This window comes from Molothrus aeneus, chromosome 3 (assembly GCF_037042795.1).
Source record: "Molothrus aeneus isolate 106 chromosome 3, BPBGC_Maene_1.0, whole genome shotgun sequence".
Lineage (NCBI taxonomy): Eukaryota > Metazoa > Chordata > Aves > Passeriformes > Icteridae > Molothrus > Molothrus aeneus.
The window spans coordinates 52,205,213-52,231,507 of NC_089648.1; the positions used below are offsets into that span (position 1 = coordinate 52,205,213).

Sequence of the window (26,295 nt, forward strand, 5' to 3'; positions counted from 1 at the left end):
GGGTTAAATTAGAACAAATGACACCAATTTTAAGACTGGGAGGCTTCAAGCAGAAAAAATCTCCAGCTAATTTCCTGAAAGACACAAAAGCTTCTTACTTTCTTGGAAATTATAAGGGACAAATAAAAACTCCAAATCCCAGAATTTACTGAAGGCAACATTAAAGCAGCAAACAAGAGAGAATAACAAAAATGTAATCTGTTTGCTAGGTCACACACACATCTAACTCTCCTCACTGCAGAGCACCACTGACTCTATAATTTAGAAATAGAACCCTGCATCGATGCAAACCTCTTGACTTAATTGATCTTTTAAAACATTAACCTGAGGCAACGGTGACTCAAAGCTTGGTGGATAATGCAATAAAGAGATCAAATGAAAAGGGATTTTTTTCCTACTTGTTAATCTTATTTAAATCTTGGCTGATCAAACCACTGGATGATGAAGTTTTGTATAATACCATGTGTGTTAGCTTCCATCTCCTGTTACATGCAATGGGTAAAACCATCAATTGCTTAGCCAATTTTGCAGCATTACAGGTAGGCAGGAAAAGACTTTCAGATGATCTTGACTGCAGACAAAATTGGGGAAAGGGGGTCCTTCTTTTCCTCATGGGAATTATTGCAAAACTCTTTCTTATTTACATCATTTTGCTAATTTTGTCTACATCAGATCTTGAAAAAACCAATTCTTTTTCTTTGATAAATATATTAATTCCCAATTAAACTTCCATTTCAAGAACAAGGTCTTCACAACATAAAGACACAGAGACCACAATTTTGCACAGGTGCCATATGTGAAGGCACACTTCACAATGGTTTTTCTTCAGTTTCACTACAATTCTTCAGTTTCACTACTAAAAACTACACTACAATCTTCCTATATTATTTTAAGTGGGCACAATTACTGTATGGAAACTTTCCTTTTTAAGAAAACAGCAGCTATGAATTATACTTCAGTAAACTAATGGAAGAGATGCATATTAAGATGATCAGATAACACACTTATCTACAGCACAGATCCCTTCTGCAAATCTGTATTTTCATAGGAAAAGAAGCAGTAAAATTTCTGGAGGACTGAAATAGCACATCACTAAACCCAACTGCACCGAAATGAGCAGTTATTCTGAAAGAGAAAAGAACAAACAACACCAGTTTTTATAATCCAATAGGTTTCAAATTAAACAGGGTTGTTGCTGTTCCTGTTACCTACTAGATCTGGGTGCACAATCCTACATCCCTTTATTTAATGCAGAATGAAGAACATTGAACAATGATGAAGGACAAAAAATTACACCTGAAAGCAATAGATTTATTTTAATACTGGGTGAGTCATGTTTCTTTTTGTATGTGCCTGTTCACTCAAGTGTTAAGTATTTTCTGAATTATAGAACACATAACCTAGCTTCAGCCCTTCTGGAAAGACAGGCACTAAATAATTTACTGCTTGAGTCATCCACCAAGCCACTTACACAAAGTAATCTGCTATCTTGAAGCTTTCAGCAGACTTTCAAATGAGCTCAAAGAATTACTTTAGATAAAACTCAGAAACACAGGGGAGCTGCAGAAGTATACTGAAAAAAACTCTATGGCTTATATTCTTTGAACAGGAAAACAAAATCAGGTTCAGCATTCCATGTGTGTGGATAAAAGTCCACGCTACAGTGGACTTGCTTGTAAAGAAAGCCAAAGCATAGAGCAAAACTAAGCAGACTGTTTAGAAGGGTTTGCTAAGGAAAAACAGACTCAAGCACTCAGCCTGAGCTTGAGGGTGTGGATGTTCCTAAAACCCTTGGAGCTGCCAGAGAGGGATGACAGCAAGCTGTGGTATGGTGGGTGGAGATGGGCTTCTGCCAGTGTGCTCAGGGAGCCTGAGGCAGGACAGTGGACTGGCAGCATCCCTGAGAAGTTCAGCAAAAGCCAACACAGAGCAGGGCAGCCAGAGCACAACAAACTCCTGGAGCAATACATGGAGCATGCATGTGTGTGTGCATATCTATATCTATATCACCTATATCTATACATATATGAACATTACAAGGCTGTGGGAGATGGTCCTGCTGCTGTGGCAAGAGAATTGTAGAAAATATGAGTCTTGGGCAGGAAACCAATACCCTTAAAATGGAAAGAGTGAGGCAATATATTCTTCCATCACCTAGCTCAGAGTCAAAATTGGTGTGTTCCGAATTTAGAAAGCAAATGGAAACACAAAAATGAGTAGTGATGACAAGTGACAGTTAAGTGTAAGTACCAAAGGTGAGTGTGGCCAGAAAAAAAGGCCTCCTTTAAAAATCCCAGAGCGTAGAGGAGCTCTTTTCCCATGTTAATTGGATGTGCCTTTTTGTTTGCCTTTGAAATGTATTTCATTGACAAATCCAATACAATCTTGTTATTCCCTAGTCCTTGAAATTCATACAACCACGAGGAAAACTTTTTTCAGGTCATGCATCATCAGAACAAGTTTCAATTTATCCACTCGCTTGATCATAAATATAACTGCATCTTTGGTATACCTGTAAATTCCTATATTCACTGAGGAAACTAAAAAAGACCTACACAAGTGGGGACGCCTCCAGACATAAAGTCCTGTCTCAAAAAGAAGACATGACACCTGAGGCCCAGTGGAAGGCTACAGACCTCACCAGCTTCCAATCTAAGATCTGAACATTTGACACTCTCTTTATAGCTGATCGCTCCTTGAAAGAAGTGCAACTAGAAATCAAAAGAGAAACACAGCTAAATGTTTCATTAGGTTAAATTTCCTAGTAAAACATCTTGCTCTAGAACCAAATCAGAAAAACAGAGCACGACAGAAGAACATCTAGAAACCTACAATAAGGAAGTGCAGGAGAAACTGTAGAGGCAAGTATGAAACTCAAGTAGCAGGAAAAAACCCTGGAAAGATTTCTTGCTCCTTGACAGGGGAAGAACTGTAAGCAATTGTATTATCCATTAGGAAAAGTTTTAACACTGAGCTCTAAATAAAGCAGAACAGTGCCTAAATCTGTGAGGACAGAAAAAGCACCTCAGATCTACATGATCATAATGTCTTGGGAAAACACCAGGCTCTGTGAAATCAGCTAAACACCTTATTGAGACAAAAAACCTGGATATTTGTTTGATTTTTGATATAGATTACATGACATCAAATACAATAGAACAGAGTATTGGAAAGCTGTGTTTTAAAAAAGTAAAATCAAACAGACTTTCTACACTCAAGAATAGTACACTGGTCTTTCAATCTATCTTGCTCAGAAAATATGGCTCATTTAAGTATAAGAGTCTACATGTCAAGAATATTGTTGCACAAACACAGTATTTGCCATTTATGTAACTCCTGAAATCATAAAACCAAAATAAATACAAAGCCTTTAATTATGTGGGGCTGCCTGAACTAAGTCAGAGATTTTGGCCTCTGAGCTGTATTTTTTTTTTGGGAAATTCCACTTATCTAAACTTACCAGCACTCTCAAAACAAATATCCAAAATCGTGATTTCACACGAAGACATGCATGTGGTTTTATTTTTAAATTACTTACAAATTATAAATTTAATGTTAATAACTAATCATGTCACACTGCATGTCCTTTAATTCATGTTAGCTCAAATATTTTGGTTATATAGAACTGCCTAATTATAACCCTGGGGAACATTTGTAAAGAATTTTTTTCCTTTTTTTTGAGAAATAAGCAAAAGGTAGCTTGAAGAAAAATCAAGAAATTGATGTGTTTTGAGACTGATTACTTACAGTGTGCTTTGGTACAGAATTCTCAGTATGAACAAATGGCTTCAATGCAGATGTTCGAGCATGGATAACACCAACAGCATGCTGGGTCAAGACCTACTCTCTAACTGAGACAAAAGCACTGACCAGTTGAAAATTTTAGGCCTGTCTGTGTGCTTGATTTGCACACAGCCCTTGTGACTCACGTACCAGGCTGCACACAGCATTCCCCACTCATTTTCCTTTAATGAAAAGGCAATACCTCTGTCACTGAACTGTGCTATTAACACCTCGTTGCTGTGTACCTCGGTGCAAAGACACTGAATTAAAGACTTTTAGGCGACCTCTTCCCACTCATGTGGCTTCTTCACAAACTGTAGGGTGACCACAAATACAAGTTTGTGTGAATATGATACTGCTTCAATGAGGCTAGATAAAAGCCAACATCTACACCACGTTTCTGTTTCCTTTAATGCAACTCAATATTCTTTCCTTACAGTCAGTGGGAGAAATGCACTTCCTAAAGACTTCAAAATGTGTAATCTAATCAGTGCTCCTTAATTATCCTTGACATATGTGTCAGTAAAATTCTGTAGGATGCTACTGTCATTACAGCCAGCAGAAGCATGTAGGAAGAAAATATGCAACCATCACTCTTAAAACATGAATCCATTCCTGAGGCATCAGGATCACTAATCACTATGTCAAGGATGTAAGATCAGATGAAGGATCTATTGAGTAGAGACAAAAAACTTGCCATAATTCAGCAACAACATAAATAGTTGAAATAAAACATACTTTAAACTCTTCAAATAGACTTGCATAAATTAAAACAAAGTAGAAGCCATCTCCTTATAATAATTCATGATAAGGCTCATCAACTAACCAAACTGATATGGACCAGAAAAGAGGCCACTAGATTTCTAGATGACAGGTTGTCAGAGTGAATAGGCAGCTTACAGAGGAATATGATGCTACTGAAAGCTCACCCTTGAAATGCAGGTGTTAGTCTTGCATTTGACAAATTTTGAAGAGCATTTTTTCAGCACATTGTTCATGAAAGAATTATTTTTTATACTTTAAAGAAAAACTACCTATGAATAAAAGCTAATTTTTACAGATACTAGGTTCTTGGGGTTTTGCTTTGTTTTTTTTTTTTAGCTAAGAAAGCACAACTTCAGCAGTATGAACCAGAGGAAAAATACAAGTCAGTTGGAAAACAAATCTATGGTTATACCTACTTTCACAAGCAGTAAGTTTTATATGCATAGATTTCTGCAGCAAAACATTTGGTGCTGCTCACCTCATGTCCACACTGTACTTGTTTTGAGGACAGAAACTCTGGACCAGCTCCAGTCTGGTCCCGGGAGCATTTGGACTGCATTAGGTATGCTGCTGGAACTTACCTTCTGGTTAATTTGCTATTTAAAAGAAACCTATTGTGTTTCACAGGACTGCTCCATGGAATGAGTCTAAGTGCTAAGCAGAGGTAACAAGAAAACAGATTTCCAAAATGCATTAAAATACTTATGTGGATACATACTCAACCAAAGGCCAGAACAAACTTGGTCCCAGGCATTTATATCCAGAACATTCTGATTAAGTCTTCTGGCTCCCTCCTCACCAATATATTCCTTTCCGTTTAGGCTGTCAATGCAAATTTTTTAGGGGTTTTTTCACTATGGTTTCCTACGTGTATGGGTCAGTTATGTGGAATCCAGAGCAAGTAATCTCATATCAACTGCATGAATCTACTGCTATTGTCAAGTCTTGTGACAGAAGTAATAAAAAATAGCATTTTGATTTTTTCCTCCTGATTTGTGTAAACTGTTTTCGGTAGTCCTGACTTATCCTATCAGAAGTTTATTAAATAATTGAAAAACCAAGGTACAACATGTTACAGAACATTAATTTACAGATGGAAAAAGATTTTAAGTCTTTCATATGAGAGAAAAAAATATTCAAGAGTAAGACAAGAATATTAGAAATAGCTGCTACATGTGCAGTGATGGAATAAAGCATTTAACTTTGTTTTCTTCTTCATGTCTAACTGTGGTAAAAGCATCTACCTGCTCACAGCAGAGGGGCTTGAACTGGATGATCTTTAACATCCCTTCCAAACCATTTTATGTTTTTGTGAATACAAAAACAACAGACGAACTCTTTGATGAGTTTTTAGTATTTCAATTTCATATATGTAATAAAATAAACACTAATTGTTTATTAAAAAATCAAACACCATTTGTGTTCCAAAAGGTTCTTCAATTGTAGTCTCCAGAACCTGTGGAAAACTTTTTTTGAACTTTATTTTTCCTTTCAATTTAGGAAGAAAACGAAGGTAGATAAAAATATTAGGTATCTTTTGCATGCTAGAAAATTAGCAGCCCTCCTCACATCACAGATCATTCAGCCAAGCTTTTTTAAGGTGGTCCCTTCATGTCTGTTCTGTAACTACACCTAAATACACACAGATAAGTTCCAGCAGCTGTTACCAGCTTTGGGTTTGAGGAGATTTTAATTATATTAGGATGAAACTTGGTTTTGTTTTTCCAGGTATTCAGAAGTGGCAATGTAGCTAAAGTTGGAAAGTGCATAAAATACATCAAGATCACATTGGCATTAACATCCTGCTGCCAGTGGAACTGACTTTGCTATATATTGCAAAGTAAATACATCTCTGCAGGACAGATCTTTCCAGTTTTCAAACCACAATTTATCTAGCCTGTAGTCTTAATTCTGATTTGCACAATAGTCACAGAAACTCTGACTGAATTCCAGGCTTCATGTTAAATTGGTGAGACTACTGCTTAGGAAAACATTCTGCTAAAGCATGGGCAAATTTAATTAAGGCATCACCAAGAAACACTAAACCATATTACCCCACTCGTTTTTCCAAGGCAATGGCACTTCTGGTATGGAAATACAGAATGCTCAAACGATTAACAGTCTGGATATTCAAAATGCTAAAGTAATTCCCATTTTTATCATATTCAATGTCTTTATAGTCCTATCAACTTCTAAGGAGCCAAGACTTCACCTGTTTTTATATTTACAGATGTGTTTTCAAAACAGAAACAGAAAAAGATGTTAAGGGAAAGGAGCCTGAGGGCAAAATAACTTCTCACATTTTCCTTATCATCTTCCTACAATCACTCTCCCTCAAAAGTCTCACCTTATTTCTTTTTCTAGAATGACTTTTAAGAAATTTCTAAAAAAAAATAAAAAAAACCCAACAAACAAGCAAGAATACCAGTGAATAGTTGTTGTTTGTTTTGGCTTTTTAAAAAATATTGTTTGATCAATATTGACAGCTGTCCTCATTTTCTTTCCCATGAGGGTTTTTTGTTTCTACCTCCCCCTTGCCCTCCACAGCTTACAGGTTATTCTTTTCCTCCATATCACCTGATAATCTCTGTTCTGCTTTCACTCTTTCTCCCTTTGATCTTCTTATTCCTGTCCTCTCTGACCTATCTTACAAACAAACTCCTATTTAATCTCCTTAGAACATCCAAAACTTGTTCTCCCCAACTTGTCTTGTTTGTCATCAACTTTCAAATTGTAGAGTTGAATGTTAACAGACAGCTGCCTTCTGGTGATAGAACTGAATTGCTGCAATGACTCATAATTAATCTAGATATCCACAGGTTTAAATAGCTCACTAATCTCATGAGCCTTTTGGTAGCCCAGGCAGTGCACTCAGATGTCAAACTGCAACATCTTTGCAGGCAGGCAACCAAAATCAGGGAGCCCTGACCCAGATGAATCCTGAAAACTAGGACAGCTCTAATTTAAGTGAGCTAAATCCACACGCAAGTGTCTAAAACACATTTCATTCATATTTTGGGCCTAGGAGTATTTGAAATTGTGTTGAAGTATACTACTTCATTTCATGGCAGTCCCTAAAACAGGATCATTTGGCTTTTAATACCAAAACTCAGAATGGCCCATGGTCGAACACACCATGCTCAGCTTCAGATTACCACTGCTGATAAGGAGGGGAAGGGAGAGAAGGAATAAGTCAACAAATACATGACAGTTCCCACATAGATTTAAACCAGAATATAACTAAAGTAAGGACTAGATCTCTCTCCAATATTGCTGAGTTGTTCTTCAAGCGGTATTGAATTTGGGAACTAAAAGACAAATAGAAGCTCAATTTTGTTGGTTCTCCAGTGAAACACCTTTGTTTAGGATTTTGAACATTAGCAACACTTTAGGTACTATGAACTGTTACAATTGCTCAATAGACTGAAAAAAAATAGGAAAAATCTCCATTACCACAAGTTGGTCATCACATTTGTAAGATGTGTCTCATAAGTTTGTCTTACCCATGTCTTATGTCTTTGGGTTTATGACATCAGCTTTCTTCTTCTGGGAGCATTGTCTAGGATGCACATAACTGCAAACCAGCTATTCTTCTATCTATAGGATGATTTTTAAGGAATGCAGAAATACATCTACCTGCATCATGAGTTCACAGGAAGGGACAAAAAGTTACCAAAGGATATACTATAATTTGAAAATACAGTAACACTTGGACATTTATTATTATTACAACTTTGTTCTTGGACATGTTTAATTGCTATGAATACAAAACTCACTTTAAGATAGAAATATCTTTGAGAAATCACAAAAATAAAGAGCCTTAAAAATTTTTATGAAGCACTGTATTTCATTCTACAAAGAAGATTATATAGACAACTAGAAGGGAAAAATATTAAAAAAACCAAAGCAGAATAAGTATTTTAAATCAGATAGACTAATCAGTTTTTACACATTCAAAGATTTCAGGCTTTTAAGAAAAAAAATTTACTCTTCTGAAAATATCAATTTTTATTCTAGATTTATAAATCAAACATGGAAAGAGCTATTTAATAGTAGTATTCTGTCACAGAAAATAAAAATAGAAAAAACCCTGTGCAGTACTCACAAGGATTATAATTTTGGATCCTCAGTGTGCATGCTCTGTCATCATACTTCAAAATAAAATATCAACAATCAAATCTGTAGAGAAGCTGATGAATAGTTACTTTGCTGACTCATTCCAGATATATACACAAGTTCCAACGAAGGGAGTGCCCAGAACTGAAGACAGGTGTGATGGAGGTGAGGGGAAGCATCCAAAAGCCCTGTTAGAGGTACCTTTGTGATCAACCTGCTGCTGAACCACTGACTGCTGCCAGTCAAAGGCTGCAATTACCGATCCCGATGGGTTAGGACTTAGTTCCAAAGCCTTCCAGCAGATGTCCTCGCAAGGCAGGCATGTCTGGGAGGTTCAAGATGTCACCATTTAAAACAGACAGATGGAGAGGAAAAGAGACTTAAAATAGGGGTGATATAAATGTATAAACGAATTCAAAGTATTCAGTATATTCTCAAAAACCAAATTTAAAAACATAGGCAGCAGGTTCAGAAAAAAAGAGTGTCATCTTAAAAACTAAAAGAAAGTCACCTGAACAAGTGTGTTTGAAGCAGCACATCTGTTTCCACCATGTTTCGTAATTCTTACACTTCCCATGTAAACAAAACAGAAGGTTCAAAAAATGATGGTGAAAAGCACAAGCACAAGGCAAACAGCATAAAGACTCTAATCCCGTCCCCCTCCCTTCCCTTTCATGTTAAAACTGACACTAATTTTATTGTGCACAGAGCCTTCTTCACTACTCCCTAGTGGCAGTGACATACAAATGTTGTCACGAAGCTGGTATTCTTGGAAACATAAAATCCATCTGCTATTTCAGAGAAACTTAAAAAGAACAATTTCCTTAAAATAATCATCCTCATCATGACTTGTACAAATGGAAAGTTTTGATACCACATTAAAAATATTTGACTTGCCCTTCTAAGTAGTGAGTAATGCATCCATAGCTAACTACCCACAGACACCTATTAGAGAACAGAATGATTCATCAAATACTAGTCTACAAACTCAAAGCTGGGATTCTTTCCCCAGGTCTATCAGACCAGTATCTCCAGCCCTCAATCCACTGCCTGCTTTAATGCAGATGTTCATGGCTTCATACCCAAGAAGCTGTGTCAGGGAAAGGTGAAATCAAGAAGATGAGCATCACTGACTTCTTCAAGAGCAGATACAGAAGTGCTGAAACTCACGGCTTACTGGGAGAGCAGCCAACTGGGACATGTCTGTCACTACACTTTGGCTGGTGGAAAGAACTCCAGACTGTCCCAGCTTCTGGAAAATATGGGGAAGGTGGTTTACAATAGGTGGGACAGACTTATCTGCCAGAGCTTCTTCAGTGGCTGAAATACCTAGGAGAGATTTGTCTGCCAGAGCTTCTTCAGTGGACCCATTGTGGCACTTACAGAGAGAAAGCACTGCTATGTTCAACACACTGAATTAGGTTCAAGGTAACATCATCATGATGCTCATGAAATCTTACAGGAGTAGGGATTTTGTCAGTATTTTGTCTTAATCTTCAATAGCATGGGTGAATTATTTTCTGCAGGCTGATTATTCTCAATTTCAACAACAAAAGTTAAAGGAAAAAAGATTTTTTAGACTGGATTCAGTGAATGACTATGGTCAATAATACAGAACTGTTATATTTCTTGACTGGCAAATGCTTTCATGCCACAGAAACATCAGATAAAGCCCATTCTGCACATAATTTGTCCTAGGAAGAGAAGAATCCAATTTCCACACCCTGAAAAGCAGGTAAATACAGTATTAAAGCTATTACAGTTTTTCAGTTTAACTAAGGTTCTCTTCAGCTGTCACAAAAAATACATATAAAATTCTCTTCAACCTTTGAGTTGCACTTTACTTAAGCAAGCAAAGAAAAAGCACAGAAGAATTCCATGAAATCAAAATTTCCATTTAAAATATCAAAGGATAAATACAAATGATGAACAATGGCCAGGAAAGAGCTACAGACTATTATTCATTTAAGATTACTTCACTAAGCTCTTTGTCTTGAATCGTAAGCCCCTCAGCCTTCAGCCAGACTGAATTACAGTACAAGCAGAGGTTAATTCTACTGTTTCCAAATAAAGACCTCCTATGGGAACAAACACACAGCTCAAACAAAACCATAAAAAATGGTGAAGCAATCCTAATTGTAACCAGCTATTTCTCCATAGCTCTAGTTTTATCAAGTACACATATTCCAGTCAAATCTTTACAAACTATGTCAACAAGTCATTATTTCCCCCTCTTGGCCCCATGAAAACTGTGCAAGGATAACCGTACACGTCCACGAAATAGAGGATGTCATTTTATTGGAGGTCCACAGGTAATTGTATCACATTTGGGAGTGGAAGAATCTTGTGGTATGGCACAACACAATACCTCACTTAAACACTTAAACAGAAGGTTAAATGATATGCAACATGATCAAATCAGTAATTCATCATCTTCTAGGCACCACTGATTAATTTAAAATAAAATTTAATAAATTCAAAAAATATAGTCCATTCATTTGTTTGCTGTACTGTCTTTAAACGAAACAGCACTTTGAAAGTCACAAATAAAAAAGCAGCACTTTCTCTTAATACCAACACCACTGTAACACATACTGTAGCGTGGCATGCAAATCCACATCTGTAGTCTTTTTTTGTTTTGTATTAACAAATGGAATGGCAATTTTCTATCTCAAATATTGGTAGCATAACATGTAAGTGCAGATCATTCTGGCCACAGGTGTGGTAAGCCGTAACAAGTGTGTATTACAAGAGCATAGAACACAGAGCATGACACTTACATCCAAGAATCTCTCTCTTTTGTACTGTACATGGTGTTTGCTACAGGCTGACTTCCGACTCGCTGTACCCAAGCTTCAGGAAACGAGATTATTGACCTTTTCTGGTTTTATTTAAAAGCAAAATGCAGTCACCATCAAAGCACAACCGTTAACAACCTGGCCAAAAAATGCCATAGCTCCATTGAAAAAAATCACTCGTCCTTTTAGTAGACTCCATTAAGTGACAAAGTTTCCATTACAGGCATATTACGAAGCCTTACAGTGGTACTGCAGTGTCATTCCTGTCAAGCACAGATTTGCAGAGACACCAGGACACAGTGTGGTGTTCAGAAAAGCTGTTCAAACTGAGCTGAGCTTCACGAGGCCGCGCACGGAGTCCTCGTGCAGCGAGTCCTGGCTGGCCAGGCTCAGGACGTGCATGGTGCGGCTGTGCGCGATGGGGCTCCCGCTGGACAGCATCCCGGGCGGCGACGGCGCTTCTTCAGGAGTCAGGAACTGGTGGCCTTCGTGCTCCTCTTTTAATGGTATGATGTCTGTCAGACCTGAATCTGATGTGAGATTAGGCATAGAAGATGGTGGTGTTGGTTGCCCTAGAGTCAGAGTTGCACAAGGCCCACTGAGAGAAGTCTTTCCTGGTAAAGGGAGCTCTTCACTAGTTATGCTTGGCTCACTCTGTAGGAGGGGGGTGGCAGCAGCCTGCAAAACGAATTTAGTGCTCTGAATGCACTGATCTTGGTCACACTGTAGGATGGAAGGGTGTCAAAATCATATAAAAACAAAACAGAGAAAAAAAAAAGGGAGGATATGGATAAAAAGGTATGGAAAAGAATGGGATGTGAAGAGAAAAAAAGAAGGCCATTAGTATCATTCCATGGTTAGCCACCCAAACATCCCATGGCATGCTGCCCAGGAAAAAAAAAAGAAAGGCATGCATAACTGAGCCAATGCTTTGCATTATAATCAAAGAAATGATGATATACATTTACAGTGTTCATTTAAGGGTTCTTTAAAAAACACTAGGCAATTTTTTCTTTTAACTGGTCTTCACACATAGGAATTAACCTATTACAGAGGTTTTCCAGAACAAGAAGTCTTTTGACAGAGATATCTACCACAGTTAGTAATAAAGCTCCATGAGTAAAATTTTTTCCCCTCCCAATTTAATACATTATATATAAATTCTAGGGAATGTCCTACGCTATACTCCATACTCCAGAGGATGTGTAGAAACCAGGCAGCACTGCAGATGCATCAAGATCAACCTTAATGAATTTTAGGCTGTTTCTTGATTAATCCTGACAATGTGATGAATCAAGGTACAAAACACAAGTTTTCTGGCAAGCACTGTCTCAATAACAAGCCAAATCCAGCATTATATAAATCTAGTTAATCTCAGTGAGTGCTACCAGAAATGCATTTTTTTGGTTCTACACAATTCCTAAAAACAGTTTATACAAAATTACCTCTCATTGCTTGAGATGAAAAGACAGGTGTGCATTTTAATAATGTCCAGCTAGCTAAGTGGGTAGTACACCTACTGCCAAATAAAGTTTCTTTAACATGGATTAGCATGATTTTTGAGAGCTCCTAAGGAAAAAATATTTAATTCATTGCCTGATCAGTGTCTTATAACATTGCAGCTTTTCAAAATCTTGTTAGATTCATTTGCCAAAGTACTGCTCTGCTGGGTAAGAAAAACACTACAACCAGTGAATACAACTACAAATGCCATGAAGGACATTTGGAGGCAAGCAAGCAAAATAAAAGATATATCCAGAGGTAAGACATCCTATCCACTGTTATTTCAAGTATTCCATTAAAGCAATATGTTCTGCTCTATGACTGACTTCTTAGATTTTTATCAAATTACTACATATTACAGATACATCATCTGTTTTTTCTGACCATAACCATAGTATTCCTGACCATAACCATTATTACTAGCATTGTTACAAAACGGGCACTTCCCTAAAATGCCCATTTGAGTTTAGTATGCCACTGCGCCACACTGAAAACTCATGGGAAGGCTTTTGCCTCCTTTATTGTATGATGAAAAGCACGATAAACAATGGTTAATTAAAGTAACTCTGTTGTTTTCAGGTTCTCCAATTTCACCACCAAATAGCTTAATGATGGATGCACACACCTAACATTCAGCAAGTGTGCAAGCAGACTACTTGGTCATAAGAGATAGGTAGTGTTTAAAACACATCTAAGTGGTTTAGGACTCCCAGACCAATTACTTTTGACAGGCAGAAGCTCAATCCTTACTCAGATACGTATTTCCAAGACTTCTGCTTTCAGAAAGATAAATGGACTGGCCTTCTGTTACATAAATTGATTTCATATAAATTGCAAGCTATCTTCGCCCCACAAAATGATGAACAGCCTCAGCCAAACAACTGAAGTGGTTCCCTATCATTTCAGAGGGATTACTCACAGGCTTAAAGCCATAACCTTGCTTAAGTACCTTACTAAGAAGAAAACTGTCAGCATCTTTTAAAGTCAAGCTTTCAATTCGTAATTCAGTGTGAATAACTCATTCTTGATTAATATCCTGTTATTCACACCTGCTTATTTAAATTAAAACTTCAACCAACCTTACCATGCACCCTTAAAAAAATATGGTAGCTGAATTTTCAAACTTCAAAAAGACCAACGAAAGCTATTTTCTCTGAAAGGCAGTAGCCAAAGAACATTTTGTTAAATAACAAAGGAATGCTTATAACCACTGGGGTACACTGAAAACAAATAATGTTAGCAGCTGACTTATTGCTTTAGTGAACATTCAGTTCTGATCTTCCAACGGAAATCATTAACGTGTTCCAGGTAATACAAGCACAAGCTTTGCTGAAGATGATTTATTTGAACTCATTGTATAGTCTGAATTAATTTTCTTCTTAAGGAATGCTACTGCATTTCAGTTAAATTAATATAAAAAATATAAGGTAGCCTCATAAAGCTCCATTACATAGTGTTATAACCTCAGGTGCTAAATATCTCTTCATTTTCCACACACTTGTAACTTCCCTAAAGCCTCTCCTTTCATTTAGATAAATTTCAGGTTTTCTTTTTCTTGTCTGTTCAACAGTGATCAGCACAAAATCCTTAGGAAGATACAGGCTGTAAAGACATTTCTAGAAAGGGAACTATTGCAGGTTCTAACCCAGAAAAAGTATGTGTATTCTATGGGCTCTCAAAAACATCTGATAAAAACATCACATAATATACAGGTAGACTGTTCTTGAGTCTAAACAGCCAACACAAAACTAAAACAAGGAAATCATATTTGTTACAGGGTTGGCGTGGTGCTTTTTGTCGATTTTGTTATTTCACTCTTGACTGAATGCAATTTAGGGCAGGAAGTCTTAGTTGCTACTAATCACATGACTTATCCAGCATTGGAATTTCAAATAAAATAAAAAAGCCTATGACTGTAACAAAAAGGAAGCTGGGCATTAAAATCTAAATAACTAAAAATCTACTGCAAAAATTATTCCACCAGCATCTTCTTATTTCAGATATGTTGACTTTATTTTTCACTTAAAATAATTTTTCACTTATTTTTCACTAAATTTTTCACTTATTTTTCACTGTTTCAGAGAAACAGCAGATTCTGAAGGTAGGACAAGTTTAATAAGTTCTACAAGTACAGAAATTCAACTAAATATATGCACAGAAATTTTTAGATATCTGTTTATTTCCACATAAAAAGGCAGAAATTGAAGCAAATTGGGCAAAACCTAGAATTCTCTGTTTATTTCACAATAAATACAAACAATTGAGGAAAAATACTTTTCTTTTTTTCTGAAGAAAGCATGTTTTTTCTAAGCTACACAAAAAATATGAAAATATTGTTGTACATGGCAATATACTTTTCACATTTCTAAATGTGATTATTTTGAAATAGTCAGAATTAGTTACTTTAAATATTAAATAAACTTAGTTTAAAATTTCCTAAATGCTAGTAACATTCAAGAATTGTTACAGTTCTCAGAAGATGGAAAAAAGCAGGTTGAGTAGTCTCACAAACTCTGAATAAAATACAAACAACATGGAGTTCAGAGGAGGCTGACAGTGGTATGAAGTTACAGGAAGAATGCTGAAATACCAAAATCTGTACACAACAAATGGTAAAGAGTGGAGGGATAGAGCTGTGTAAGTGTCCCCAGCAGGTGTAAGATTTCACAATCAAAATTAATGTGTTGTGGATACTGTGCAACAGCTGAGCCACAAGCCTCAACAACTCAATGGCTCTACTATCAAGCAATACAGTAGTAGTAAATGAGTATATATTCATGATGAGTAGATCTATGAAGGGAAACACTTCTGACACACTTCTGAAGCCAAATGGGAAGCAACACTTGGCCCAGAGACTTTACTTCAGATTGGAGACTGTTTGTTCTTATGGACTGAAAGTCTGAGAATGCTTAGAGCAACTTGGGTGCATTCCAGGGGCGTATCTTCTAAAATAAATCTAGTTCATAAAAATGCAATAAACATGCACTATCAAAAGAATTGCTCCTAAAACATATCTCAACCCAAAGTAAATGCTGAAATTGATTTACTTGCACTGTGCCTGTAACACATTTTACCTGTGAAGTAGAACGCATTAAGGAAAAACCTCTATCAACTTTGACAGTGGTAATGTTGACTTGGTAAAAGCCCTAAGTTTTGTTTTGGGCATCTGGGAAGTACATCAGTAAATATATAAGGAAACACACTCGCAAAACTCCCAGAAAAATGGGGTTGTGGTCCTTGCCAATTCTGTTATTGTCATGATAGAAATACTTACTCCTAATAATGCAAAAAATGAAAAGCAAAGGATGGCCAGAGTTAATGCTCCCTGAGTCAGCTGGATCTACTTCCAGATCAGTAGCAGAAATACTTAAGTGAACATGTGGGAGAGGACTTTCCTGCACTTATCACTGGTAATAAATGTTGCGCATGCACTACAGTTCCTACAATTTTCAGCAGTACATATACATAAGTGTAAGAAAACACTTTAAATAATTTGCATCCAGGAAAGGAAATGGAGAATTAGAAACAAGGGAATTTGGTACACACAGAACTACCTATATACTGAAGAAGAAATGCCTAGGAAACCAAAGCAAAGTCTATCACTTTACAAGGCATTAGAGATTTCCTAGAGATATCATAGAAAATATAAACCAAACTAATTCCTCAAAAAATGTTCATGAAGTGAGACATATTCTGTGTTTCCCCCTAATGGATCACTAAAGAATAAAATACCCTATATCAAACCCTAAGAATCAACTCCAGCTTTAAGATAAAATTAAGTACTACAGTGGTCCAGACCCAAGTAGTGGTAATTAATGAGTTTATGGGTAAATAAGAAATTTTTCAGAACACAAAGAAAATAAAGTTTTAAATAAAAGAGAAAGAATAAATTGCAGAGAAAATCATTATTTCATAATAGGTGAGATACTGTGTTTCATACAAAAAAATTTCTTAAGAATAATACTTGGGGGTAATCAAACTGATGATGAGCAAAGAAAAATAATCAGCAATAAAATGCAACAGGGAAATACTTTGGAAATTACCAGTACTACAGATTATGAGTTCCAAGTGACCATGCTTTTTATGTGGATAAGGATATTAAGAAGCTGGCTAATGAATGTACCAGACTAATTTCAAATTATATTGAAAAAGAAATTAAAAACACTGGGGAATGCACCAGGAAAATAATTGTATGTGCTTCCTTCATGGAAGTAAATAGAGATTCAGCTTTCAGTAAAACAAGGTAGATACTACGGAGTAGTATGGAGAGAACATGAGAAAAACCTCCTCTATGAAGATCTAGGAAAAAACCAAAATCACAGTATGGATCTATCAAGCACTGATTATAGCTATGACTCTGACTTCCTGAGATTGTGACAAACTGGGCTGCTACCACGAGTAGGGTAGATCATGCACTAAATATTCAAAGTATCAGAGGCAAAATTACCACAAAAGCTGTTAAATACAGATAGAGCGCCCCACAAATGGTATCCTGAAACAGAGATAATGTATTGTGCTGAAAACCAGCGTCTGGCATCTTTACACTTAGCCTGATATTTATTTTGAACTTAACTGCAAAAATGAGGCTATGCTAAAAGATTTATTAAAATTAATGAAAAGAGAGTATTATACCAAGCAACAACACAGACTTAATGAGAGACATGAGACTCGTTGGGTGAAACACAAGAATTCTATTTAGAAAGTCACTAGTCACTGACTCCTATAAGGAGCTGCTGAGGGAGGTGGGGCTGTTTAGTCTGAAGATGAGGCTCAGAGGAGACCTCACTGCTCTCTACAGCTCCCTGAAAGGAGGTTTTAGCCAGGTGAGGGTTGCGCTCTTCTCCCAGGCAACTAGTGACAGGACAATAGAATATTGTCTTAAGCTGCACCAGGGAAGGTTTAGGTTGGACATTTGGAACGAGTTCTTCACAGATGGGGTGATTACACATTGGAATGGGCTGCTCAGAGAGGTGGTGAAGTCACCACCCCAGAGGTGTTTAAGAAAAGACTGGATGTGGCACTGAATGCCATGGTCTAGTTGACAAGGTGGTGCTTGGTCATAGGCTGGACTCAATTTCAAAGGTCTTTTTGAACCCTAGTTGATTTTGTAAAGATTCAAGGGAAGAAGGGGAAATGAAAGAGAGAAGGAATAAGAGAAGACAAGTGAGAGAGAACATGCTGATTTAAATCTTTATTTTTAATCAATGATGAGGAGAGATATTTTAGTACACTGTGGATTAAGCAGGGTAACATCTAGACATGAAGACCTGATATAATACATTCTGCAATAAAATCAAGAGAGACACACCACAAAGGTGTTCTGAAACACACTTCATACTTCTCCTAATTTATTTCTTGTAATCAAAAAGCATTAAGCTTGCTAAAGTAGTATAAATATCTCTGATAATGTATAAATGGCCAAACTTCTGTGATTGGAAAAGTATTATGGTCTACAGCTATGATCTACACATACTCCTTTAAGTCAAGGAATTTAATTTTGTTTGTCTTTATCTGAAATCAATAATAATAATAATAATACCAGTTCCAGTACCAGATATATCCCCTTCAACAGGGAAGGGAATACAGTGTTAGAGAGATAGGTAAACTAAGCTGGTCTCTAACAGTTTACAACAAAACTCAAGGGAGAAATTTTAATATTGATAGCCAGCTGTCCTTAGAAACCAATTGGTCTTGGATACAGACCAGGAGAAAAGATGCCCTGAGAAAAATGGCATTACAGTCTTCCAAAATATTCCTTCAAACCAAACAAGACATATTAGATTTTCCAAGCTTTTCTAGAGGTCATTTTCAGGAGTGAAATCTCCACATTTCAGAGCAACTCTGATAACTGTTAAAGAACACAGGCTTTTCCCAGGTCATGTGGATATAAGCTCATTTCCGAGCTCATTCTAGGATTTAAGAAGAAATCTTTGGAGAATTTGTGTAATTAGGAGTAATACACTCTAAAATTGTAACAGCTACCTGTTTGACTTAAAGTAATACCATAACAGATTTCTCCATTTCTAGAGACAAACTTAGTCAATTTTCTACCAAACTGGCAAAGATTTTCTCATTAATACCTAGGAATAATGATATAGTGTCTAAGTTCTTGCAATGATAAAGACAATTTGATGCCATGGACACATTGTGGGTTTATGATCATCACCAATAAGAAGCCTTGACAGCATCAGAATGTTTGGGTGATTCCTGAAAGACCTCAGCCCATTACTAATGTTTGCTTTATCTTTTTTTTCAACTCCTTTTTCTCTCTTCAGAGTTATAATATTTTGAGTAAAATTTACATAGAGCATTACCTTGGTCTGCTCGACTGCACCTCAGAAGATTCAGACTTAATACCATGCCTCTAATACATTTTCTTATTAAGGAGACTAACAAATCTATTTAATTCTCAAAACATTAATCAAAATCAGCTTAGGAACTACAGCAAAATTTTTATAGGAGTTTATCAGTGACACTAAAACTAATCTGTCTGGGAAGAGTGCATCTTTTCTTCTTTTGTTCAAAAGAAAGGCTGAACTATGTCAGAAGGCCTCATGGCTTCCTCGTTTTTGGCAGAGGGAGGATATCCGTAATTCATGACTTCTTCGACAAAGTATTAGAATCCACATACCGTGAAGATATGTGGACAACAATTCAGAAATAGGCACATATGCAAGGTGGTTGCCTTCAGAAAAAGATCTCTTTCCAATTATTCTCTTCTTCTTGGCACTGGAAATCCTATCTTCCATTATGATAGCCAATGCTACCAGCAAAAAACCAAAGCAAAATACTAGTGGCACAGTTTCAAAGATGTTTAAAAAAACTTTTTTTGTAACAATTCAGTGCCATTTTTTGTTCAGGTTCAGTGTCCTCCTGCTCTTTCTTCAAAATATTTCTCCCCTAGGAACTCCTCTTTGTTCATCTTTGCTTTTTAAAATACATTAGTCTATGCAAAACCACAGTGCACAAGCAAAGAAGGAAATAGAGTATGAACAAAGTGGCACACAAAATAGCAATTAGGTGGAAAATGACAAACCACAGTAAGTCCACGATACTTGAATATTCCAGTTCAAAACACAGTAGGTGTCAAGAGCAAAAGTCAAAATGCCAGTATATTCAATAAACCAACAGCATAGAAAAGACTCTTTTTTTTAGAATCCATGAGCAGTAACTATTACACTGTGTGAAATGTACATTAAAAAGAGCCTTGGACTTTGTTTTTTTTCTTTACTGTTATTAAACAACTCATTCCACCCAGTGTGTCAGCTGTATCCAGTTAGTTATTACTTGATTAGTTCACATGAAAGTGGAGAAGAAAAACATTCACAGGAATCCTGATGAACAACACTATGGGATGATTCCTACCATGTTGCTCTGAGATTGTGTGGCCCCATACATGGTAATGCCATTTGATGGTCCTGCTAATTGCGGCGTATCTGGCTGTATAAATCCTCTTCTGTCAATTAAGCTACAGAATAATCACAATAAAGGAAAAGTATTAGAGATGTTGCTGATCATTAACTATGTCCTCTCAATAAAAAGAAATAAAAACTTTCTATTGTACAACAGACTTTAATACCTCACCAATACCTTCTAATGTCCCCTTTTAGTCAAATAAAGTACTAGACTTCATTTTCTACTCAACAGTAAGGTACTTGTTCTTTGTGATACTGCCTGTCATATAAGCACCGCTGCTTTTTTGATTTTTATCACATATACTTAGAAGCTTACCAGCAGATACCACAAAACCAAAGAATTTTAAACCACAGGTGAAAAAACAAATGACAAAACTCACTTAGGATACTTTGATTCAGTATCTCTTTTATCTCTTTTAAAGGTTCTTTTTTTATTTTTACCAGCTTCCACATCTAAATTGAAACTACTTAATCACAAAATTTAGCAGGAATAAAGAAAAGTTAATCTTTCTGACAGACAACTTAACTTGCCAGGTGTTTCATGACAGCCACTTAATACTGCTTATAGTGTTCCACTGTGCTTAGTAATTTCTTATTTCTAAGAAAATACTCTGCAGAGAAATTACTAAATGTAAGCAAAAAAACCCCAAACTGTAAGATTATAACCAAATACATAGAATGAAATAATCCAACCTAGTTAAAGATTAAAGATGCCTAAAGAAGTTATATAATTTGTTGCCCCAGAATACTGGTTAGACCTACGCTGACAGCCAAGGATCAAATAAAGATTTGAAGGTAACTGTTGAGGACATGTAAAATACATTCTGAATTTGATAGCAGAGGTTTAAAAATGATGAATGATCTTTAACATAAGTAAGTTTTGATTATTTACAGATCCTTTCTTCATCTGCATTCCATGCTCAAGGCACTTGAACATTTTGAATTTTGAGCTGAAATTACTGGTAAGCCACTTTTCCAGAATTTAAGGAAAAATCCTAATATTTAGTGACTTGGGACATAGCTGAGATTAAGAGTAAAAGAAGCAAGCTTATAATTTACATGCTACAGTCAGTAAATTTTTCCCTGTGGTCACAAAATACCTCTCTGCAGAACCTCTACATATACATGTCAATGTCTAAATAAGTAATGTTGCTACATGGAATTTAGGAAAAAATGCACAAACTCTGCTAAAACACAGGAGCCAATGCCAGTCTGGTCCAATTGTGCGTTGCTACTTTTATCAGCCTAATACACTACTTCATATACTGAGAAAAAAGATGTAGTTTTAATAAAGATTTCCATCTGGAGTCAGAAGAATTTGAAGCGTGGCATTGAGCTTTTATGTCACATACTTTTATCAAAAGCAAAATTTCAGAATTAAAAGGTTGGCTTTAGGCAACATCTATATAGGCAGGAAGCAGAGACAAAGCTATTCACTCTCACCAGGGGTAAGCCTGTATGTGGAAATCTCTATTCTGTTGTTCCCTCTTTAGGAAAAGATGTCAGTCTCCCCTGTTAAACTCTGACTGCTCATAGAAGAACTGCCTCTGACATTCCTGACAGCAAAGCCAGAAATCTCACTCCAATTAAACACCTGAGAGTCTTGACCATAAAGTCATTTAATTTCTTTCTTCTTGTTCAGATTAATAACTTCACAATTCCAGGCAAAGCAAAACATACTAAGCAAGGAGCAGGCCACAGAATTATCTTTAAGCTACTGTGTATGTAGTACATGAACTGCCTAATCACTGAGCATTGGAATAAGAAAAGAATTAAGTTTTTCTGGCTGCCAGTTTTATTCCTCTAGTGTCAGCTCTGTACTACATTTTCTTCAAGATGAAAAAACATCTCCAACCTCAAATATATAAATATTTCAGACTTCCAGAGGTGAAAATGTATTGAGCAAAACATTACCCATTACATGTTCTTTGGAATCGCTTTGGTGTAAGACCACCAAAATCAGTTTAACATATATATGTTAACAGTATTAAATAAAAAACCACTGTCCATTTAAAAACAATACTTCAGAGTTAAGAGACAAAAATCAACAATTATCAAGCTAGTTGTAGATTTAAGGTTCCTCAAATCTCCCCAACTCATGTCACATTTTTTAGGAATGAAAAAGTTTCATAAACTTCCAGGTTGACCTTCATGCAACAGCTAACTACTAGAAATTTTTTATTGCTCTAAGTTATTAACTGCAGTGGTGAAAGTTCAAATAACAAATAAGCTTATTTCCATTTCAGATGTAATTTTACAAGATTTGATCACTAACTTAGTTTAAAAACAATTTACCAACTTATCTCTTTACCGCTGAAGAAAAACTTAAAGCTTCTAACAGACACTAATCCAAAACTTTCATTTTGCTGAATAAAATCAAATAATCAAAAAGAATATTTTTTTCATTAATAATTACATGGATTCATTTATGCTAACAACACTTTTGATAGTCTTACCTTGGAGAGAGGGGCCCACAGAGAGCAGCACAGCAATTAGTAAAGATGTTGCCATAACTGTAGGGATTATAGTTTTCTTTACCTCTTTTATTTGACCATGATCCTTTAATCTGAAGAGATATGAACAATATGCATCACATGTAATACAATACAGAAAATGGCTGTGAGAAATTAAGGTTGCACATGCTACTTGCAGAAGAGACCACAGAAAATCCATAATGACACTTTGCAAACAATTTAAGAGTTCTGGGTTGTTATGAAGGCTGGACCTTCTGAGCACATGCTTTAGCTCCATAGATGTAGACAACCCACAATCTCAAGAGATCAATATACTCAAAACAGGAATTTCAGCACCTAAACAATGATCCAAGTTCAATTTTACAAATATTATAGCACGTTTTACAGAAGAGGCTCAATTGCAAAATATGATTAAAGCCAGCAATTGAGCACTTCTTTTCCATACTATTGGGTAAGTTTGCAAGCTGTGCAATATCACACAACATTATTATCCCTAAGGTTCACAAAAGATTCTAAAATATAGTAAAGCAAATGCAGCCATTGCTACCTTTTATTGCCTATTACATTTTCCCTTAGCTAGTTTTCTTTTCTGTTTGTGAGATACTTGAGAGCCTGAGTAAAATGTCTTGCTGTATTCAATTGGGAATTTATGTTTTAAATTAAATTACTGAACAGTTTACTTGATATTCAGACATGTTCCAATGCTGCAGCTCCCTGCTATCTATCTTTCAACAATCCAGAAGAGACATTTATTTGAGGGAAGAGGGTGGAAGCACACTAAGTCCATCTAGAGAGACAACCTTGAGTAAACCTAATGACTGAGGAATAACTGGGTATCTCATCTGTCTTATTAACAAGGTAGATTTCTTCCAAGTCAGGCTACTTGTTCTGATACTTGATGCTGAGGCACAGTTCATTTTGACTCTGCCTGGGAAGTGTTTTTCTGGTTGGTTGATATTTACTGTAAAATTTATACTTTTAACTGTGACCTTAATAACAAAACATATTTGACAATACTAAAGATGCTACTTTTATATCTACCAGATACCTACGAAAAAGGTACAATAGGAAATTACAATAAAATAACTTAAACCATGCAGTGCTTTGTTAGATCACTGATTAAATTTCCAGTAGCTCCATAGCTAATTTTATGTACTCCTTTCATTCATTAAACATTTTTCCTTTTAGTTAGGGAAGGACACATGAAGACTCCAAACACAGTTAAACAGAATTCAACAGCAAAACAAAGGAGTCCTATATGCATAATAGACAGCTGTAGAAATGAGAAAGTTGATCTTTAAATTGATTATATACTCCTTGCCAGAGGTTTTGTACTTCAGAATGGCAAAAAAAGTTTCAGAGGTAAGATAAAATAAAGGATGAGATTTTTTTTTTAGAGAATTCAACACATTTTTCAAGTTTCACAGTAAGCAATTTTTATGTTAAAGACTATTTACCACTCCCAGTGAAAAGGAGATACTGAAAAGTACTTACTAATCTCCTACTGTATAAAATATACTTGCTTGTCTCCTCCCTCCTGGATTTTCCTATTTCAAGATAGAGATCCTACATGCATAAGCCATAATGGACGTAGTATGTACATAATGACCACATCTTCAAACCACAACAAACATAGTCAAAAAGATTTTATCCAATCTTTTGAATCAAGCAGGACTATATTAATTCTTTCTCTTTCCTACTGAGGTATTCACAAAATGATGCAGACATGTCTGACTTGAGAAAAACCTCCTCATTACTATTTAGAAATACTTATGTAGAAATATACTACAAACTTACATCTTCATTTGTTGTTTGATTGGAGCTGATCAAATACGTATGAAAACCTGAGAGGCCAACAATGGACCATACTGAGAAAAAACATACCACAGCTTCCAGCACAGTAATTAGAAGTCAAGGAAATATACACAAATGGGAAAAAAATCCAATAACAAGTAGTTAAAAATCACAAAATACAGGGTAGCCCACAAGTCCTTTGAGATCTCTGGCGTACTTCAAAGAGGTCAGCAAAAAAGAAACTCTGGGCATCTGCCTAGCCGAGACACAGCACCACCCCTGCCAAACACGGTGAGCAGTGCGTGTCCCACCAGCAGACTGCTGCTGTGAGCTGCAATGTCCAGAGTCTTTGTCTCATAAGTAAGACAATAAAGTTGCTTCTAAACTTTATAGAATCAAGCATAAAGAGGAACTTCCCAAACTTTCTGTAGAAGGCTTTCTTCTACAGCTTTTATTTATTTACTTACACAAAACAGCCATGAACTCAGAATAAATCTACTTTGAGAATGCTGTTTTCTATAATGCTTCAATATTTTTGGGATTTTTTTAAAGGGAACATGATTCAACAGAAGAAAAGGCTTTGGTTCCTAGAAAAATACATATAATTCATCACTAGGAACAAAATGATGAGAGAAGAATAGGATAAAAATAATCTGTATATTAACCATATCAACCTTTAGTGAAGTCAGTTTCCAAGACAACGTCAACTCAAAATTTTCCAGAATAAGGATATAGCCTTAGAACACAGAAAATACATCCTTATTACTGAACCTACCAATAGAAGAAAAATATGACAGCTCCTGACCATTACACAGAGACATGGCTTGGAAATGGCATGGATGGACATAAATACTTGCAATAAAAAAATCCTAACATTAGTTAAAAGTGAAGAGTTTTGTACTGCACAGCTGCTCACCCCTAATGAACTGGGAGATAGCTCAAGAGTTTGTATAATCTTCCCTAGAACCTACTTCAATCAGAGTGGTTTAAAGGCAGAAAAGAGCCATTTGCATTCTGAGCAGATCTGCTTCAAAAGCAGCAGGATGACCAAAGTGCAGTGCTGAGCAGCAGGTTCACTGCTCTGCCTCTCATTTCCTCCTCAGGCTGTGTGATGGCAAATCAACACAAGTCAGGAACTCTGACTCTCTGCAAAAGCCACAGCTAAAGCAAGGAGTACAAGGGATCATGGGTAAGGAAACAGACTCTTGGCAGAGGATTCCAAAATGCGTAAAAGAAGGAAACAGCCCAAAACATCATGCACAATACAGACTGGGCTTTGAAAGAGTAGAAATAGTAAAGAAGGCTGCAGATGAGCACTGTTAGGTAGAATCTACACACCAGGAGAAAGATTCACCAAGTCAGAAAAAAAGAACCTTAGAGGGAAAACAGCTCCCTGCAACCTGGACATATCACCAACAGGATGTTCCTCATCACAATTACACTCAAAAGGGTACTGAAAACAGTGTTCTTCCCTCCATGTCATAATTTGTGCTGGGGGAAAAAAAGGAATTCCTTTCAGTTCAAGACCTCTTTCAGTTCCCCATAGAAAGGACCACTTTTCAGTTCCCCACACAATGATCCAAAAACAACTCGAGAACAGCAGGGGTAGTGTACATCAAATTAAGCAGAATCCACAAATTCAACCTA

General features: G+C 36.3%; 1 protein-coding gene across 6 annotated transcripts in view; it reads right to left on the reverse strand.

The window, feature by feature from the left end:
• Window positions 1–10,945: 10,945 nt before the first annotated feature.
• Window positions 10,946–26,295, reverse strand: part of ZDHHC14 (zinc finger DHHC-type palmitoyltransferase 14) — a 94,881-nt gene continuing 79,531 nt past the window's right edge. For 4 of the 6 annotated variants that reach the window (XM_066546930.1, XM_066546934.1, XM_066546933.1 and 1 more), the window contains 4 exons: window positions 24,652–24,754; window positions 22,837–22,946; window positions 20,331–20,433; window positions 10,946–12,185 (listed from right to left, as the gene is read on the reverse strand). In XM_066546930.1, coding sequence (XP_066403027.1) covers window positions 11,784–12,185; window positions 20,331–20,433; window positions 22,837–22,946; window positions 24,652–24,754 — 718 coding nt within the window. In that variant the 3' untranslated portion in view covers window positions 10,946–11,783. The remainder of the gene's footprint in view (window positions 12,186–20,330; window positions 20,434–22,836; window positions 22,947–24,651; window positions 24,755–26,295) is intronic. The other 2 variants (XM_066546932.1, XM_066546931.1) reach the window with 1 other exon arrangement.